The sequence below is a fragment of the Chrysemys picta genome, chromosome 11 (assembly GCF_011386835.1).
Source record: "Chrysemys picta bellii isolate R12L10 chromosome 11, ASM1138683v2, whole genome shotgun sequence".
NCBI classification, from domain to species: Eukaryota; Metazoa; Chordata; order Testudines; family Emydidae; genus Chrysemys; species Chrysemys picta.
In genome coordinates, this window is record NC_088801.1 from 58,922,480 (window position 1) to 58,942,706 (window position 20,227).

The 20,227-nt window shown below is 44.5% G+C and overlaps 2 protein-coding genes across 4 annotated transcripts in view; one reads left to right on the plus strand and one right to left on the minus strand.

Moving 5' to 3' along the window:
- CDK15 (cyclin dependent kinase 15) overlaps window positions 1–19,708 on the plus strand; it is a 60,706-nt gene extending 40,998 nt beyond the window's left edge. The window contains exons 12-14 of one of the 2 annotated variants that reach the window (XM_024104045.3): window positions 3,220–3,359; window positions 11,018–11,155; window positions 19,574–19,708. In XM_024104045.3, the coding sequence (XP_023959813.2) occupies window positions 3,220–3,359; window positions 11,018–11,127 (250 nt within the window). In that variant the 3' untranslated portion in view covers window positions 11,128–11,155; window positions 19,574–19,708. Of the gene's footprint in view, window positions 1–3,219; window positions 3,360–11,017; window positions 11,156–14,744; window positions 14,870–19,573 lie in introns of those variants that run through there. The other variant, XM_065560930.1, reaches the window with a different exon arrangement.
- Window positions 1–20,227, minus strand: part of ALS2 (alsin Rho guanine nucleotide exchange factor ALS2) — a 198,105-nt gene that overhangs the window by 111,771 nt on the left and 66,107 nt on the right. The gene's annotated exons all lie outside the window — the stretch shown is intronic.

Genomic DNA, 20,227 nt, shown 5'->3' on the forward strand with positions numbered 1-20,227 from the left:
TCTACACAACATCAGAAAATGATCTTGGGGTTAGTTAAGGCAGGAGAACTCACATTCTTCAGTGACCAAATGCTACTAGAGATGGCCTGAGCCTTGATTTAGCAGCTCATCCTAAAGACAGCACTTCAAACAGGGCAGTAGAGCACCTTTCTCACTCACTCTCTCCTCTGCTAGAGTGTCAGCATTAAAATAGCTCCCCCTCCTCCTTCCCTCTACTGCCAAGGAAAGGTATTTATAATCTGGGAAATTGCTTTTCACTCATCACAGTACCCAAATCTATTTCAGAGGGCCTGGACTCTAGTGTCTGATTTGATTTGATCAATAATAGGGAAGTATTATTGTGAAGTGGCCCCGAGAGGATTGAAGTCATCCCTGGTCACTGCTAGCTGGCACTTTTTAGTCATATAGGTCACCTCAGAGATAACATCCCTGCACCTTAATCCCTGAAGATTGGATTTGAGGTCAGGAGGGGAACATTGCCTGATCATGGACTGGCAGTGGCCATGCTGTCATCCGTGATGAACCTGGCTGCACCAGATTAGTAATAACTCTGTGGAGGTTTTCGCTGCCTGGAATAAAGCTGCACAACGTGGCCATGGACATTCAGCACTACAGACCTTCCCTGTCTAAGCCTCCCATTGTGCTAGGTGCTTTGCACACATAGGCTAGCCGAAAAGACTATTCCCACTTATAGCAGAGAGCAGCTAGCCCGCCTGGCTCCTGCCTCTGCTACGCTCAGATAAAGTCACTCAGACACCCTCGGGTTCTGAAACCACTAGTGCTTTTATTTACAAGTTTGTGCTCCCACCACCTTCTCACCATACAACTTGTACAGCTCTGGGTTCCTTGGGTCTGAACCCAGACAGGAAGGGCTTGTCTCCTTGGGTGCACTCCCTCACTCTCCTCCATCCCACCACCCCATTGCCTTCTTCCCGGCGTCTTATATAGCCCTGGCCTGGCAGCTGGCTCTCATTCCCCAGTTAGGGCAGGTTCTTTCCAGCCAGCTCCACTTTATTCACCTAAATGGAGCTGGAGTGGCAGGGGGCTGATTCTGCAGTGTTTCTGCTCAGTGCCCTGTCACACTGCTCCAAAGAGCTCACACACCTGTAGGTCCAGGGTGGAATATGGCTTTTACACAGTAACTACCCTTTTAATCATCATTGTTCAGTACCTCACTGCTTTGTCCAGTACCACTCCAGGGGACAATATGCTCTGCTGTAGAGCTGGCATCCTTAGCCTCTGTTCTGAATTTCTGAAAGGAGACGCTGCTGAAGTCTTCAGAAAAGTACTGTTCTTAGATGCACGTGCAATTTTAATCAGTGTCTTCAGAAACTTTCAGGAATACACAAACTATCATTTCTCTAACTTGGATACCAGACTCCCTTCTTGCTACCATTACAAACAGGGAAATGGATGTATTCCCTGAAACCATGCTGGGTGGCACAGCTTCCTTCTCACTCGCCACAGTCCCTTGGTAATAGGACCCAGTCGCTAAAACTTGAAAGGGTCCATTAAAGCTAACACCAACGAGCTGGCCAGCGCCTTAGTGGCAGAGTTCTGCACTCTGATTCTTCGTTTCTGACTCTCTAAGTCAGCAAGCTCTAAACACTACAGAAGCAGCACACTCAGCCCTTGAGAAGGGAAGAGAACTTCATAGTGTTAAATCCTCCATGGCCAATTAAGGAGTTCTACTCAGTGCTTGGGAGCTGTGTGGAGTCTGAAAGAGGGGTACTGGAAAGCTTGGTAGCATAGCATGCAGCCTTGAGGATGGGGATACCAAGCAGGGCAAAGGGGATCACAAGGAGAGGAGAAGAAGAGCCTTGCAGCCTTTTTCTAATAGTCGTCCTTACCACAGGCTAACACCTAGAATTTGAGTCCCAGTATCTTGCTCCCCTAACCAGCAGGAGCTGGTATGTTTTGCCTGAGGTGAGAATTGAGCAATCATCCATCACAGCCTAGAGTAGCTAAGACCTGACTTTTTCCAAAGCTGTGTGCTCTAGTGTCTCGTTTTTTTAACATCCTCTCTCCACACCCAAAGCATGAGGCACTCTGTGCAGCAGAAGCATTAGAGGAATGAAACAGTAGGACACATGGGTGATACCAGTCCTCTGATGTCATTTAGAGGGGAAGCACCAGCTGGGGTAGTCAGTAGAAACACAACAGGCCAAGCTCTGATGTGCCACCTGATGCTGAAACACCAGGAGCAGAGCAAACAAAGTAAAAGCTGTAAAACCAAAAGCACTGTTTTTATTTGTTTGCTTGTTTGTTTGTTTTCTCTCTTTCACTTCCTAGTCTCCCAGCTGCAGTTGTCTCTGGGAGTCAGCCACTTGCCATTGACATTTGCTGGGCATATTTTCTTGTTTAAAACATTCATCCTGAGCAAGTGATTCACATCGGCACACCTCCAACCCATTTACAGCCTAATTGCACAGCCAAACTGGAGGGTAGGAGATGGGGAAAGGATATTTGATTTGGCTTCTTAATTCTGAACGCAAATCTGGAGGGCCACTGAAGGTATATCTCTTCACAGCAAAGAAAAACCCATGGCTTGCCCATGCCAGCCTACTCGGGCTTGCAGCACTCGGGGTACGGGGTTGTTTCATTGCTGTGTAGACTTCCAAGCATGGGCTGGAACTCGAGCTCTGGGACCCTCCCACCCTGCAGGGTCCTAGAGCCTGGCTCCAGCCCGCGCCCGAAAATCTACACAGCAATGAAACAGCCACAGCACGAGCCGACTTGCTGCATTGACATACTCTGACAGGTCTAGCAGAGTATTGGCAAGTTGACATTTGACATTTTCTCACCTATACATTTCTAAGAGTCTGACCATACCAGTAACTTGTGAGGTTCTAGTTATGACACATGTAATATACAGCCCTCAGTAATTGCTGGCGTCTTTTTTTATTCCAAGCCCTTTCTTTGCTAAGTAACAATTTATCTTCAAAAGGGAGAAGGGAGGATTCTAAACAGGTTTATTTGGAGATAGGTCTGAACCAAATTCTTGGACATATGCACCCTCAAAATGGAGTAAGTTCCCATGAAGCTCCAAACTTCAGGACAGGCCCCTATCTCCATAACGGGCATACCCAAATTCCCCAGATTGTGCACCCCCCTCTCTCCCCCAAGCTTTAAGGAAGTTCAGATCCAGTTCTGGTTCCAGATCTTAGCTATCTGACTTGGACCCATCTCTGGTGCAATTTATTTCTCTTGCTTTTCTAGGCTGGGCCGGGTGCCAGGAGCTGAAGACCTGGCATCGAAGATGTTAAAAGCTTTTCCTCGAGAGCGGGTCTCTGCACAGGATGCACTTGTTCATAACTTCTTCAGCGCTCTGCCGTCTCGGCTGTATCAGCTTTGTGATGGTACGTTATCTCCTGATCTCATCTCCGGAAAAAGGGAGCTCCTTCACATTTGATTTGTTAAGAGCATCCCTAGTAAATTCAAAGCCTGAGGGCTCCTGCTAGGCTCCCATAAGCTGCAAAGTTTTGGGGCTCTGAGCTGCAGTTTGAACAAGTGTTAGCTTTTTCCCCAACACATGACAATATCTTAATATTAGTAAGGAACATGAAGGGGACCTTAATAATGGGGGTTCATTGAAAAAGGAATGGTGTGAATGCCTTGATGTAGTGCCATCCTTCCCCAATTGTGTAACTACGTGTCCAAAGTTCTTTCCTAGAGCTGGGTGATGCTGTATTTTCAGAGGGAGTAGTTTCATTCAAATTGCGATTTGCTCATATCCTGAATTCCCAGCTGCTTGGCGCAATGTGTTAGCCCTTGTTCCCCGAAATAGACCTCCTGCTGCCTTTTGAAGTTTGAAGACACCAGCTGTCCCTTGCATCCTGTCATACCAGCTCTCCCTTGGAACTACCTGCATTTACTTCTCTCTCCCTCTGCAGCTCACTCATCACATACAAACAAAAAACACCCATTCACATACTACCCCAATACCTAAAGAGAATGGTGCCTGCTTAGCTACGGAGCTGGAAAAGCTCTTCCTCACCCTGTATAATGTGCCCAGTGGTCCTGGCATTCTCCAAAGATTCCTGGGCACCAGCTCCTTTTCTAGATAAGGGTGATTAAGGAGGAACCTTCCTGGACCAAGCTGCAAAATTATTTGAAAACTTTGGTTTTTGGATTTTCTGACATATCCCAAGTAAAGCGGCTTGCAGCTAGCATCTCTCCTGCACTGCCACCCTTCTGAAGGTGCTGTGTGTGTGAGAGTGAGTGAGAGAGACACATCTGTATTCCTTTTCTGTTCACCCAGTCACAGAGCACAAATCTACTTTGACACTTTCAGAAAAATGAAAAGATGGAATCTCGCAGGAGCCTGCCTGTGCCAGGGGGGAGGAGGGGAGCACTCACAGCAGGAGGGAAGTTGACTTTTCTTTATACATATACGGTTTTTTCCATGCAGAGTTTAAATTATGCCTGATAAAAGGAGTTTCGTGGCTGTTTCAGTTCTTTCAAACCCTCCTGGCTTCCTCCCAATTAAATGAGGTTTGTCAAAGCCACAGGGCTCTGCTGCTGCCGGAGAGGCGGACAAGCACTTCCTGCAGTGACATCTCAAATCCCCAAGGGAGGAGATGAAAGTGCGAGTGCCAAAAGACAGAGAAAGAGAGAGTGTGGAAAAAATAGGTACAGAGACAGACAGACAGTAAGACAGAGAGGGGCAGAGAGACAGAAAGGAGAAATAGGAGAGGGAATGAGACAACAGATTGGCACAATGTATCACTCTCCTGGACAAGATATAATATCCCAGGCATATTTCCATACAGGGGATGAATTCTTTTCACATGGATTTATATACCATCTCGTGTTTATTGTCACTGGTATTGCACTGCATAGCAGTGAGAGGCACCTCAGTGGACAAGAAATTACATGTCGTTAGCATAGCAACGAATATGCTGGGAACAACATTAAAGTCTATTGGATTGAAACAAGTACAGTATGATTGTACAAGATCATATTCATGAGCAACTCATTAGGACTGTACAAATTAGGCAAGTTTGAATAATTCCCAACGCAGCCATCTCCAGTGCTATGATCATGTAAGACATTTGTTCTCCTGTGTCATTTTGGTATCACATCATTTTGGAATTGAAATTTTGCATTCTGGTTGCTATGATAACAGTGCAGATTTTAAATATGTTCTGTTCCTACTCTGTTCTGAAGGATGCTGGGGGGTAGTTTCTATCCTCAGAAGGAGAAAGTTAAAGCAGGAGGGCAAAGAATGAGATGGTGATAAAGGTAAAAGGGGGGGTTAGACTTCAAGGGATGCAGGGAGGAACCAAAATAAGAGGGAGAGAAACCAACATAATCAACATAAAAAAATGCTCCCCCTGGAAATTCTTTTCTCTTTTTGTGAAATAATTGTAGCCTGAACTGTCCTTTACATAAGTTGCCCTGACAAGTTTGTAGCCAGAGGATATCTCCTAAAGGTTACTTCTGAGGGGAAAGTGGGGAACCAATGATTCAAAGGCAAGAGCCCTCCTAAATAGCATCTTTGTGATTACTGAAATGAATGCTAATGGACAGACAGTGGCTGCTGGCCTGTGAGCCTGAGAGTTGGGTGACAGGAAGCAGGGAGCTCTTTCTTCCCGCTTAAGAACCTGAGTAGAGGGGGCGAGAATGCCGGTCTTTCTGCTCCATTGATACAAGATTGTGCACCAGATTGTGTACCTCCCCCCTCCTCCCCTGCAAGCTTTAAGGAAGTTAAATAGGCAGCAGGTTTAAAACAAATAAAAGGAAGTTCTTCTTCACACCGCGCACAGTCAACTTGTGGAACTCCTTACCCGAGGAGGTTGTGAAGGCTAGGACTATAACAGCGTTTAAAAGAGAACTGGATAAATTCATGGAGGTTAAGTCCATTAATGGCTATTAGCCAGGATGGGTAAGGAATGGTATCTCTAGACTCTGTTTGTCAGAGGGTGGAGATGGATGGCAGGAGAGAGATCACTTGATCATTACCTGTTAGGTTCACTCCCTCTGGGGCACCTGGCATTGGCCACTGTCGGTAGACAGGATACTGGGCTAGATGGACCTTTGGTCTGACCCAATATGGCCGTTCTTATGTTCTTAAGATACTGGGGAAGTGGTGTAACCCATGCTAAAAGAGTATGAGTTTTACTCCTCCCTCTACTGGTTGGTCCACATAAGAAGCTGCCAGCTAATGTACTCCACCTTTAGCGCCAGTGACAGAGATTCAGGCTTTCAGCACTGTAGGTTATAGGTTCAAACCCCACTCACAGTCCAGCTAGGCTCAAATACATCAGCACCCCAGTACTGCCGTATATTGAAGGGTCACGGTCCTGCCTTTTTCAGGATGAGCTGGTAGTGTGGAGCCGGCAATGCTGTCCCCTTTAAAAAGGTGTCGCAATTTTCACTCCTTCTCACCCTGAGCTACCCTATGACACAGCCCCCTGCCACAGCAATGCAGCTAAAGCCACAAGCTAGATCTGTGAATTGCCTCCTGCTGCCTGGTACGGCTCAGTGTTTACTGCCTGAACACCAGCATGTCGGATGAACCATTTATGTGGAAAAACAGAGCTCCCTCTTCCTTTCATTCTAGTCCCCACTTCTCATGGCCTTACACTAAGGTAGCCCCCGAGGTTGTGTGCCACCAGAACTAAGGCAGAGTAATATTTGCCATAGCTGCAAATTTAGTCTATTTTTACATTTCGTTTGCCTTCAAAGGCTTTAGAGCTGTCCTTTGGGATGGGAAGGCAGCAAGCTGCGGCACTTTGTGGATGCAGGGCCGGCTCCAGGCACCAGCTCAGCAAGCAGGTGCTTGGGGCGGCCAAGGGGAAGGGGCGGCACGTCGGGCTCTTCGGCGGCGGGTCCCTCGGTCCCTCTCGGAGGGAAGGACCTGTTGCCGAAGTGCCGCCGAAGAAGAAAGCAGCGCAGTGGAGCTGCTGCCGATCACGATCGCGTTTTTGTTTTTGTTTTTTCCGCCGCTTGGGGCGGCAAAAACCCTGGAGTCAGTCCTGTGTGGATGGCACCAATATAGTCCTGTAGGAAGAACTTAACTAGAGAGCAGCTTCACCCAAGCACCCAAGACTGTGATGCTTGATTACCAGAGATAGAGGAAGCACAGAGGTCTGAGCTTGATGTGCCTTCAATTCCCATTGGACTAAAGGCCCAGCTCAACAGAAGCTGTAACAGCTATAACAAAGTGGGTGACATTCAGCCCTGTGCAGCGGATCAGCCCAAGGCCTATGGACCATTAAGGCTCACTCAAGTCCTATTTTGAGGGGCTAAATAAGAGTTAAGTGGTGCACGGGCCTGATGCTGGGCCTTTGCTAGGAGGGGAATTTCACCCTTTGTGAACTGGTGATGAGAGATTTCAAGACATGCAAGAGTGCTTCCCAGCCACCTTCAGGCACACACGGTGTGTCTGCTCTGCCTGATTGGCCTAAAATTCCCCATTGTTGCTATCACCACTTCAGTTTCAGTGTGTGGGGGTGTGGGCGTCAACAGGGCACAGGCCTTTTAGCCGCTGTATCATGTAACTCTGCTCAGAGCAGGCCTAGACAACTCAGTGGTTAAAACAGCACTACTCTAGTCAATGCCTATACTAGAGCTTCCACTGCTGCTACCACTGGCCCAGCTGCACCGGTGGGAAATTTCAGAGCAGCGTAGTGTAAAGTCAATAGGCAGCCTGCAGGAGGCTTCTGTCTGTGAAATAATCTCTTGACTGAGTCAGCTGCTTTGATTGGATTTTCAATCACAGTTGAAAAGTTTATGTACTCGCATCAGTGTCTGACCACGTGCCTGATCCACCGCTGAGTTCTGCCGTTTGGATGGAGACATCCTCAGGACTCACTTTTAGACACCTCATGTTGAAAGTCAATTTTAGATGCATTGGAAGTTTTAAGGCCATTTTAAATGTCTAAATCCAGTTTTAATATATCTTATATGGGAGTGACTCAAAGTTCTGCCCTTGGTGTTAAACAACAAGCTCAATTCATGCTGGCCCATGAATCAAAGCAATCCTTTCTATAGGGCAGGGGTGGGCAAATTTTTTGGCCCGAGTGCCACATCAGGGAATAGAAATTGTATGCCAGGCCATGAATGCTCACAAAATTGGGGTTGAGGTACGGGAGGGGGTGAGGGCTCTCATTGGGGGTGCAGGCTCTGGGGTGAGGCTGGGAATGAGGAATTTGGGGTGTAGGAGGGTGCTCTGGGCTGGGACTAAGGGGTTCAGAGGGCAGGAGGGGGATCAGGGTTGGGGCAGGTGTGCAGGAAGGGGGGGCAGGTTCCAGCTGGGGGTGGGGGCTCTGGTGGGGGGCTGGGGATGAGAAGTCTGGGGTGCAGGAGGGTGCTCCGGGCTGTGATCGAGGGATTCGGAGAGCAGGAGTAGGATTAGGGCTGGGGCAGAGGATTGGGGCGTGGGGAGAGGCTCAAGGGTGCAGGTTCTGGGCACTGCTTACCTCAAGCAGCTCCCAGAAACAGTGGTATGTCTCTTCTCCAGCTCCTACGTGGAGGCACGGCCAGGCGGCTCTACACGCTGCCCCATCCGCAGGCACCGCCCCTGCAGCTCCCGTTGGAGTGCCGGAGAGGGCCATTGGGGCACGTAGGAGCCGAAGTGGGGCCATGCCGCGGCTTCTGGGAGCCGCGTGGAGCGGCCCCTGACCCAGTGCCCTGACTGGAGCACCAGAGCGGAGCCGAGCCATGTAGTGCGGCCCCCAACCAAGCGCCCCAGCTGGAGCGCCGGAGCGGAGCAAACCCCAGACCCCGCTCCACAGCGGGAGCTCGCAGGCCGGCTTAAAACGGCTCGCGAGGCGTATCCAGCCCGCAGGTTGTAGTTTGCCCACCCCTGCTATAGGATTATTTCGGGACAATTTTCCAAATCTTTTCTCATTCCTTACTTAGGCAAAATTCCCATCAGCCTCAAGTGGCCTGATTTTCAGAGAGGCTGATCTATATGGGAGTTCTGCCTGTGTAAAGACTGAGTGCCTTTATACCACAGCTGTTGGTAGCAGCCAATGCAAAGGTGCATCACCCTAGAGCAGGAGCTCCTGGAGGCCGAGTACCTGAGGCACAGGCCTCTGGAAATGCAGCCTCTGCTAAACCCTTTGAAGTGCCTGCAGCTGATCTCGTGCTGCCTAAGCGCAAGGAGTAGGACTGTGCCTGGCCCCTGCTGTACAGGAGCACAGGAGAGTAGGGCTGGATGATGGGAAGGAAGGAAGGTTCCCTGTGCCTATTCCCCCATTCATGCTCCTGAAAAAGTACAACTAGCCTTGAGTATAAACCTCAAATTTTGGCCCATATGCGCTCTGGCAAACTAAGTGCAACAGACAATGCTGCTCTCAGTCACACTGGTGTAAATCCAAAGTAACTCTACAGTGTTTAATAAGTAAATGTTCAGTCAGCAGAACATCCATGACTGATGAGTGCTGTTAATACCCTTGAATATTACAGACACCACACACTAACAAGTTACTAGACAGTCTGTCTTATTTTGTCTAATTACAAAATTGTATTAGAGGTTTCTTTAAGTAGCACTTTTCCTTTAAGACGATTACAGGCAAATCTAAAAAGATTTAGTTGTCTTGTTTGCTGTGAAAGGTGCTGAGACCAGCAATACCATTTAGTCACTTTCCACTCTCGACTGCACTTCTGCCTTCATCAGGTTATCAGCAGAGAAGCGTAAATGGAGATGCAGTGATCAGATTTCTAAGGCACAAAAGTTAAAGCTAAGTTTGAGACAGTGACAGCAAGCAGCCATGAGCCTAGGAACTCAATTAGTCTGAAAGACAACTATCTCATTATCTTTCCCAAAATGATATAAATACATAGGAACATAAAAATTTAAAATAAACTCTCTCTATTGACTGTCTAGATGACTGAATTTCCCTTCTCAATTTCTTTAAACACCCACTTTAGTATTTATTTATTCTAAGCGCGAAGCAGCTGTGATAATTAGACTGTCAGATTCGGTAAGTTAATGAGGAGTCACTGGAGTGGAAGGTTTTGCATTTGTGAGATTGCTGAAGGAGAGAAGCTCTATGCCTTCGCTCTCTCGTTCTCTTTTCTTTTTCTTTCTTTTCTCCCTCCACTGGGTGGGAAGGAGAGAGCTTGGCAGTGCACAGATCGATCTGAATCCTTTTGATTAGCGGGTTGCATTCCCACCACTGTTCTGCCAAATAATGTTTTCCTATTGTCTGTTTGTTTTAAAAAAAGGAGCAAACAGACAAAAACATAGATGAGATTTTTAGGGGCAAGGGAGCCCGAGTTTAAGAAACACACCTGCATTCTCTCCTTCCCTCTCCAAAAATGCATAAGAAAGTGAGCTCTGAGAAAGAAGTTTCCAAACTAATTTATGTCGGGTGATATGAACTGCCAGTAGTGGCAAAGTAATAATGTAAGATTCCCCCTTCCTCACTCTTTACAAATGGAGGTACTGTAAAGCAAGGAAAGTGATTACAGGTTTGCTTCAACTGAATCTTGAACAAAGGAATTTCAGCAGGTCTGCAGTTAAAAAGTTTCCCTCTTTCCACTGGCTAAACAAAGTTTCGGTGGATTTTAGTTAACTAAAGGGGGACCTGATCCTGCAAAGCAGACAATTAATTTTATTCATGTGATCAGTAATGAGATTGCTCATGCGCTGAAGTGTATGTGGGATCAAGTCCACAGCTAATATGTTTTACAGCATCCTATATTTTGTTTTCTAAACTGCCTGCTCCTGAATTAAATGCCATATTTTTAACACCAGGAGTTGGGGACAACTGTGATTCAGATAAACAGTTTATCTGCACTAAGACTAATTCCAGTGGAAGGATTTGCCTGGGTGAACGTTCCACGTATACAAAACTATATTTCTCTGAACAGTGGCTTTGGGAAACATTAGGCAGATCAGAGTTTCTCTGGTGTCTCTGCGGCCATTGCTGCTCCCACCCACAATTTTAGGTTAAGAAGCAGAGATATTTGCAGGTGGAGTGAGAGCGCAGATGATACAGAGCAGGTCTGTTGAGGAAAACATCCTTTTCAGTCTCTCTCCTCAAACTTGGTTTTTCCACAGCACAGTCACTGTTTACAGTTCCGGGAGTGAGGCTGCAGCCAGAAATCTGTGACCTATTTGCTCCTTACCAGAAGGGTCATCGCCAAGCCAGTTCAAGCAAGTTTTGGTGAAAAACAAGAATGTTCAACGGCCTTTTAGGTGAGGAACTAAAAGAACAGTGTTTGTTTTACACTATAGAAGCTACTGCCAACATCCTCAACAAATGAGATCCCATAACGAGTCCCCATGTGGGCTGGTAAGGCCCTAAGGTGGGGAGAGCGGGACAGAAAAGGGTTACAGCCTCTCATCCCATGGCAAAACCCGTGGCTGAGGAAAGGTTAAGCAGGAAATTCTAAAAAGTTCTTATTCCTGAGCTTCCATCCAGGTGGAGGAAAGGGGGATTGCAGGCTTGTAGCCTCCAAACACAGCTGCCGACCGACATCCACAACAATATCCTACAGCTCTCAGAATAGCCAGACAGAGGGCAGACCCTTCTGCCACTAACCATGGGCCCTCTCCCCTACCCACCATCTGGAGGGTGTAGACAGGGGGAGGAGCAGACTCTGCAGGAGTTATAGCTCATAAGGTTAGCAGCATTAGCTCCCATGGTAACTTCCCCATCTCTGTTTTTAATAGCAACATGTTTGCCATATCAGCTCTCCTAACTCTCAGACCAGTGCCCTCCCTGTGAGGCCAGAACGCTCCCCCTTCCCCCGCACCTCAAATATTTTTGAATTTTATGTCATTCATAATTACGAGACCGCTTAACGTTTTTCTTTGCTTGGTCTGCATTTGCCGATGGGTAATTAATCAAGTTTTACAGTTAGCTTCTGAGCATGATCAGCAGTTAATTTTTTTCAAACTTGCTATTGGTATTGGTTTCCCAAACATTTTTCAGTCATACAAAGAGATTACTGTTGAAGTAACTGGGGAAAGGTATAGGTGCTCTACTCATCTGAACAGGGTTAGTCATAACAAATGTTCCCTGTCATGCTTAGATTTTGCACTATACACATTCCTTCAGGGGCGTCTATACCCTACATTAGATTATCTGAGCCTAGGAACCACTGACGGATGGCTTCTCAGCTCCTGGGACTGCTCTTTGTCATATTAACCTATTCTAGTTCTCCACAGATCTGGAGGCTGGAATTTATTGTGTAGGCCTTTTCCTTTTAGGGTTAAAAATGCCAAAAAGTGGGCATATTTCCTACACCCAGGTATACTCCCCACTACCACTCATATCTTCATTATCTAAGGCTATGTCTACACTTACAGAGTTTTTGCACTCTTAGTTTCACCGGTGATAGGGAACCAGTAAAAGAAAAGCGCTGGTTTGTGTACTCACTGACTTCCATAGGTGTCAGATCCTGTTCACATCTGCAGCACTTCCATCCCCAATGAGAACAGCGCACTGAGGGCAGCTATCCCACAGTGGAGCTCTCTCCATTTTGAGGATAGGTCTTGTGGGAAAGGGAGGGGGTGATTGTGAGGCATCCTGGGCCCCGGCACAGCCTCCTCTCCCCAGACACTGATCAGCTCCAGTAGCTCACATTGCTCCAAGCAGGGGAGGGTTTGCTCCATGGAGCCGGCATTGTCACCTGGCCAGATGATAAGTGAGCGCTTGCCAAGAAAACAGGAAGGGGAGTTTCAAAGTTCCCGGAGCTTTACAGGGGGAGGGGTGGACGTCTGTTTACCTGGGGTCAAAGCAGCAGAGCTGCTGGCCAGAGTGGTCACCTAGGCACCGTGGGATATCCTCCGGAGGCTAAAAACTGTGTAAATGGAAGAACATGTCTTCACTTGCACATCACTGCAAAGTATCACCAGTAAGGACTATACACCTCTCGCGGAGGTGGTTTTCTGTTTGCGGTGAAACTTCTGAGTTTCACCGCAAAAAGTCATGGGCAAGTGTAGATGCTCCCACAGTTTTTGCGCAAAAAAGGGACTTTTTGTGCTTTAAATGACAAGTGTAGACATGCCCTGAGTAACCCAGCACACATGCCATGGATCAGATTATGCTTTCAATTACATCATTGTAAAACCAGGACCACTTCATTAGATGGAATTACTTCGGGTTTAGATCAGCATAACAGTATTATCAGAATTTGGTCCTATGTGTGCTCTAATGTCTGAGAAGAGCTAGGTAAAGATGCTGAAATTGCCTTAAATCATAACAGCATTGATTTTACACGGTGTGTATTTCAGTTTTACTGGGAAATTGTTAACTTAAAAATCCCGTTTCAGTCTGAATACCTTTTACCTACTATTGCAACAAATAACACCTCAGATCACTATTACTGAAAGAAAATACAGAAAAAAAGTTCCATTTTTTTCCAGTCTGTTTACTTTGTGCATTTGTCAGGAGATTTTATGCAGTCAGTTTTGCTGTTTTCTCTGTGCAGTCAGATATGTGATCAGGACCTGAGTAACTTTATTCTTGTCAGTAATTCCATCGAAGGCTCTAGACTACTCACTTGAGTAAAGTTATGCTCGTGCTTCAGTGTTTGCAGGATCAGAAACTTAAATTAGTTTCCCCTTTTTTTTGAGTCTTTCACACACAAAATTTTTAAAATAGCACAACCACAAAAATAATTAATTTTTAAAATATTTACTAGATTTCATGTTGACACTGTTAGTTCTTATTTCCCCATCACACACACACACACACTCTCTCTCTGTCTCTCTCTCTCTCACACACACACACACACACACACACACACACACACACACACACTTGTCTTACATACTAGACAAGTTAAATGTCAACTCAAGTTCTCTTTCAATGTTCAGTTACTGAGATGTAATCTAGTAGTGTACGAATTTAGATTTTTTTATTTATATATTTTTTTAAAAAGAATGAGATGTTAAATGTAATAGAAATGTTTTTAGTATTTTAAAAGCTGCCAATCAAAAGTAGGTTTAACATAATCTAAATAACGGTAACTTGGCATCTAAAGCACAACATTGTGCTCATGTATGAGAAAGTGAAACTGACTAGAAACAGTGAAACTGGCAGCCTGCTTTCACTACACAACCTGAATGTGATACAAAAATAAAAACAAAGAACAGAACATAAAAGGTTCAATGATGGCTTTGCCAGGAACCCACAGTAAGGGGCACCCCGTCATTGTCCCAATCTCCTCCCTGTACTCCCAGTGCTCTGGGAGGAAATAAACTGTACCACGTCCAAATCCAGGATGTCATATGTTCCATGCCATAGCTCCATTCAGTCTCCACCCGGTTGTATCTCCGACCATCCATTGGACGGAGGGGGAATTTAGTGGCTCTGAGGAGCCTACTTCCCCTCTTACGCTGGTACCCTTAATACAAATATCTAATGCAGGGGCCCCTTTATAGCTTTGTGCTACTGAACTAGCTGGGCCCCAGGGGTGTCCACGCAAAGCTTAGAGTTGTTTCAAATTTATCTTTAATAATAATCAAAGTCACTAAAGCAAATACATCTGCAGAATATTTGGGATTATACATTTTTTCTTTCAATTTATAGATTTAGCCCATCAAGAACTTTCTAGGCACAAGATTTTTATCCTGATAGCATTCTTGGTTATAGGGGCAGATTCTGCTCTCTGTTACACATGTGGACATCGGGCATGACTCCTCAGAAGTCAGCAGATTTGCACTGATGTAACTGAGAAGACAGTCTGGTCCAGGGAGATTTCTTTATAAAAGTCACCTTTCAATGGGAAAAAAGGAGACAGTGCAGATGCCCTGATGTGTCTTTTGTATTTTTTAGAAAGCAACGTCAGGAAGATTGACTTGGCAACCAAGAACTAAAAGCACAGTCTAGAGTTTGGACCTTCCAAATAAACCCAGCCATTTGTCTCTTAATAGAGAGATCCCTGGACCAGAAGATTGATGAACAAACAGGACTGATGGGGGTTGACAATTGAAAGAAAGTAGGGACTGATCCAAGGCTTACAGAGACCTGTCAGGCCTGGGGCTTGCCTACAATCTCCTCCAACAAAAGAGCTCCTGAGGGAAGGAGGGGATTAGTCTAAAGTTGAGTGAAGTTTCCAGGGAAGATGGTTTCTTGGATAAAGTCATCAACAAAAGGAATTGTTTGAGACTATTTGTTATAATTTCCAAGGGGGAGCTTCTGCCATTACTAACAGGATTATCACTCTACCGATTCCACACCAGCAGAGCATTAGAAATGTGCATTGTGGGCCAGCTGTTTAGAGCCTAATTCAGAGGTCTTCTTATGCTGTATCCAAAAGATGTGTAGGTGTTGATGAGGGCGAGGGCAGTGAGGAATTAAGATGATTGAAAACAAAGATTGTTTATGGTAAAATTGTTGCACAGAGCACTGATGGGCTAATGAGTTACCAGCTGGTTTTAATCCCCTAGATCTCTGGGCTGCTGACAGACTGTGAACAGAAAAGGTGCTCTCTGATGTCTCCTGACGGAGAAGGCTGGTGGGAGTAGCTGGGAGTTCTTTTACTCCTACCACATTTCTCACAGGGATTCTTCCTGGAAGAAGTTAGAAGAAGAGTTCTTACTAACAGTGCTTTTCTCTGTTTCATTCAATCATTTGAAGCACCTTTGCTCATCTCCTAGTATTTGGGGAAGTCCAGAAACTGGAAGCCTCAGCATAGCCTCAAAGCAAAGCTGTGAGGGAAATTTAAGCAAAGAAATGATTCTAAAGGCCTGATCCTGCAAACCTTACATGCATGAATAATCCTCATTCACTTAAGTAGTGCCATTGAAGTGAATGGGAGACCTTGTATGAGCAAGGAATATGCTGATGATTAAAGTGTGCAGGATAAGACCCTAAATCAGTGATGACTTAGGACATACTTTGAATTTCTTAGCATATTTCACAATCTTAAAATACGATCTAGCTTGACAGGGAGACGAACTATGACTTTTCAATTTCTACATTTTATGGACCTAATTCTGATTTACACTAAGTCCCCTTCACACAACCTCAATGTGGGTGTTACTTATGCCTACTTTCCCGCTCCTTTACAGTGTCACAGGGAATTTAGTGTAACTAATATGACCCTCTGATTCTGATTTTGAGCTGATTTGTGCAGCTTTAAATCAGGAATAATTCCACTATTCAATAGGGTTATACTGGTGTAGGTGTGGGATAAGCAAGAGCATAGATTCATAGATTCCAAGGCCAGAAGGATCCATTCTGGTCATTTATTATGACCTCCTGTATAGCACAGGCCATAGAACTTCCCCAAAATAATTCCTGGAGTAGATCTTTCAGCAATCTTGATCTAAATGTTGTCACTAATAGAGAACCCACCAATTTACCCTTGGTAAATTGTTTCAATGATTAATTACTCTCACTGTTAAAAATATATGCATTATTTCTAGTCTGAATTTGTCTAGTTTCAACTTCTAGCCACTGGACCATGTTATTCTAGCTGAGAAAGATGGAGAGCATCTTTCTCTGCTAGAATAAAGAGCCTGTTATCAAATATTTGTTTCCCATGTAGGTACTTACAGACTGCAATCAAGTCATCCTTTAACATTCTCTTTGTTAAGCTAAATAGATTGAGTTCCTTGAGTCTAGCACTATAAAGCAGGTTTGCTAATCCTTGAATCATTTTTGTGGCTTATCTCTGAACCCTCTCCAATCAACATCCTTCTTGAACTGTGGAAACTAGAACTGGACACAGTATTCCAGCAGTGGTTGCACCAGTGCCAAATTTAGAGGTAAAATAAGCTCTTTACTCTTTCTCGAGGTTCCCCTGTTTATCCATCCCAAGGATCACAACAGCCTTTTTAGCTACTGTGTAACACTAAGAGCTCACTTTCAACTGATCTTTTTCAAAGTCACTGCTTCCTAGGACAGAGTCCTCTGTCTTGTAAGTATGGCTAGATTCTTCGTTCCTAGATGCACACCTTTACATTTAGCCATATTAAAATGTATATTGTTTGCAGTACAGTTTACTAAGAGATCCAGATGGCTCTGTATTAATGAGCTGTGCTCTTCATTATTTACCACTTCCTCATCTTTTGAGCCATTTGCAAACTTTATCAGTAATAATTTTATGTTTTCTTCCAGCTCATCAATAAAAATGTTACATAGTGTCGGGTCAAGAACAGCTCCCTGTGGGAACCCACTAGAAACATACCCACTTGATTAATGATTCCCCATTTACAATTATTTTGAGACCTATTAGTTAGCAAGCTTTTAAGCCATTTAATATGTGCCATGTTAATGTTATATAGTTTTATTTTTTTAATCAAAACATCATGCGACACCAAGCCAAAGGCCTACAGAAGTCCTAAGTACATTACCTCAACACTATTATCTTTATCAACCAAACTTTTCAACTCATTAAAAAAAAAAAAGATATCAAGTTAGTTTGACAGGATCTATTTTCTATAAACCTATGTTGATTGCTCATAAATATATTATCCTCCTTTAATTCTTTATTCATTGAGTCTCCTTTGAGCCACTCCATTATCTCGCCCCAGAATCAATGTCAGACTGACAGGCCTATAATTATCCAGGAGATCCCATTTACCCGTTTTAAATGATGGCACAACATTAGCTTTCTTTCAGTCTTCAGGAACTTCCTCAGTATTCCAAGTCTTATTGAAAATCAACATTAACCATCAGTTCTTTGAAAACTCTTGGATGCAAGTTGTAAGAACGGCCATACTGGGTCAGACTGTCCCGTCTTCTGACAGTGGCCAACGCCAGATGCTTCAGAGAGAATGAACAGAACAGGGCAATTATCAAGTGACCCATCCCCTGTTGTCCAGTCCCAGCATCTGGCAGTCAGAGGATTAGAGACCCTCAGAGCATGGGGTTGCATCCCTGACCATCTTGGCTAATAGCCATTGATGGACCTATCCTCCATGAATTTATCTAATTCTTTTTTAAATCCAGTTATACTTGCGGGCTTCACAGCATTCCTGGCAATGAGTTCTTCAGGTTGACTGCATTTTGTGAAGAAGCACTTTTTTGTATTTGTTTTAAACCTGCTGTCTGTTAATTTCAAAGTTACTCCTGGTTCTTATGTTGGGGTAAATAATACTTCCCAATTCACTTTCTCCACACCATTTACGATTATATAGACCTCTATCATATCCCACCTTAGTCGTCTCTTTTCCAAGCTGAATAGTCCCTCTCTTTTTAATCTCTCCTTATATAGAAGTTGTTCCATACACTTAACCATTTTTGTTGCTCTTCTCTGTACCATTTTTAATATATCTTTTTTGAGATGGAGTGACCAGAATTGCATGCAGTATTCCAGGTGTGGGCAAACCATGGATTTATATAGTGACATTATGATATTTACTGTCTTATTATCTATGACTTTCCTAATGGTTCCTAAGCTAACATTGTTAGCTTTTTTTGGCTGCCGCTGCCCAATGAGCAGATGTTTTCGAGAACTATCCACAACGACTCCAAGATCTTTTTCTTGAATGGTAAAAGCTAATTTAGACCCCATCATTTTGTATGTCTATTTGGGAATTACATTTTCCAATATGCATTTATCAATACTGATTTTCATCTGCCATTTTGTTGCACAATTGCCCAGCTTTGTGAAATCCCTTTGTAACTCTTCACAGTCTATTTTGGACTTAACTATCTTGAGTAATTCTAGATCATCTGCAAACTCTGCCACCTCACTGTTTACCCCTTTTTCCAGATCATTTCTGAATATGTTGAACAGCACTGATCCCAGTACAGATCCCTGGGAGACACCGCTATTTACTTCTCTCCATTCTGAAAACTGACCATTTATTCCTTCTCTTGGTTTCCCATCTTTAACTAGCTACTGATCCATGAGAGGACCTTCCCTCTTATTCCATGACTCCATGGTTGCTTAAGAGTCTTTGGTGAGAGACTTTGTCAAAGGCTTTCTGAATGTCCAAGTACACTACCTCCACTGGATCACCATTGTCCACTCTCAAAGAATTCTAATATATTGGTGAGGCATGATTTCCCTGTATAAAAGTCATGTTAACTCTTCCCCATCAAATTGTGTTCATCTATCTGTCTGACAATTCTGTCCTTTACTATAGTTTCAATTAATTGGCCTGGTACTGAAGTTAGGCTTACCAGCCTGTTCCCTCCTGTGATTTGGTAGTCTGTAGAACACCCCAACTTGTGCTTTATCTATTAAGATACTAATTAAGACCTGAAGAAGAGCTATGTGTAAGTTTGAAAACTTGTCTCTCTCACCAACAGAAGTTGGTCCAATAAAAGATATTACCTCACCCGCCTTGTCTCACTGATCCCTAAGCATTCAAGATCATTTTCTTCAGAGTTACTGTGACATACAGTGCTATTCCACCTCCCCTTTTGCTCACTCAATCCTTCCTAAATAAGTTATAACCATTAATTTTAACATTCCAGGTGTGTGACTTACCCCATCAGGTTTCAAGTAATACCAAATATATTAAATTTAGGCTCATAAATTACTAATTCCAATGCCTCTTGTTTGTTGCCCAAGTGTCTAGCATTGGGTACAGACAATTCAACAATTTCTTCTGTTCATGTCCTTTGGTTTCTTGATTAATTTTGTTCAAGGGATCTTGATTCTGTGCTAAAATTTTCTCTCTTTTTACCCTCCCCTTTTTTATTAGTTTCACGCCCGTCTGCCAGCTGATTGGATTCCCTTCTACAGAGGTGGAGGTCATCCAAACTATACAGCTCCATCTCCCCACAGAAGGTGGACCAGTGTTCCACAAAAAACAGACCTTCCACTCTATACCACTTACCTAGCCCATGGTTCACTTCCAGAATCGTCTGCCTTCTGTCTTTCTTCGCTTGCGGGATAGGAAGGATCTCAGAAAAGATCGCTTGGGTAGTCTTCTTCTTCAGCATGCGCCCAAGTTCCATGATGCCATCTACTATCGGTGAGATATTCCGCAATGCAGTGTCTTTAGTGCCAACTTGAACCACGACCAACAGATCCTTGCCCATCCATTTCAGAAGCCTAGCCAATCTTTGAGTAACATCTAATGTCTTGGCTCCAGGTAGACAGAACGCCATGCTGTTGTCCACTTCTATGTTCTTTCAGTTCTTCTTTGTACTGAATCCCTAACAAGGATCATCTGTCTTCCTTGGACAGTTGGAGAACTCTTTGTGGGCAAACTGGCTTTTCTTACGGGTTGGGCCAAGCTGCCATCCACAGAAGTAGACCGCCACATTTCTATGTTAAATTCCAACATTTAATCTTGTTTGGGGGAAGGGTTGTTTATTTTTCAAAGAAAAAATCTCTCCAATGTACAGGAGTC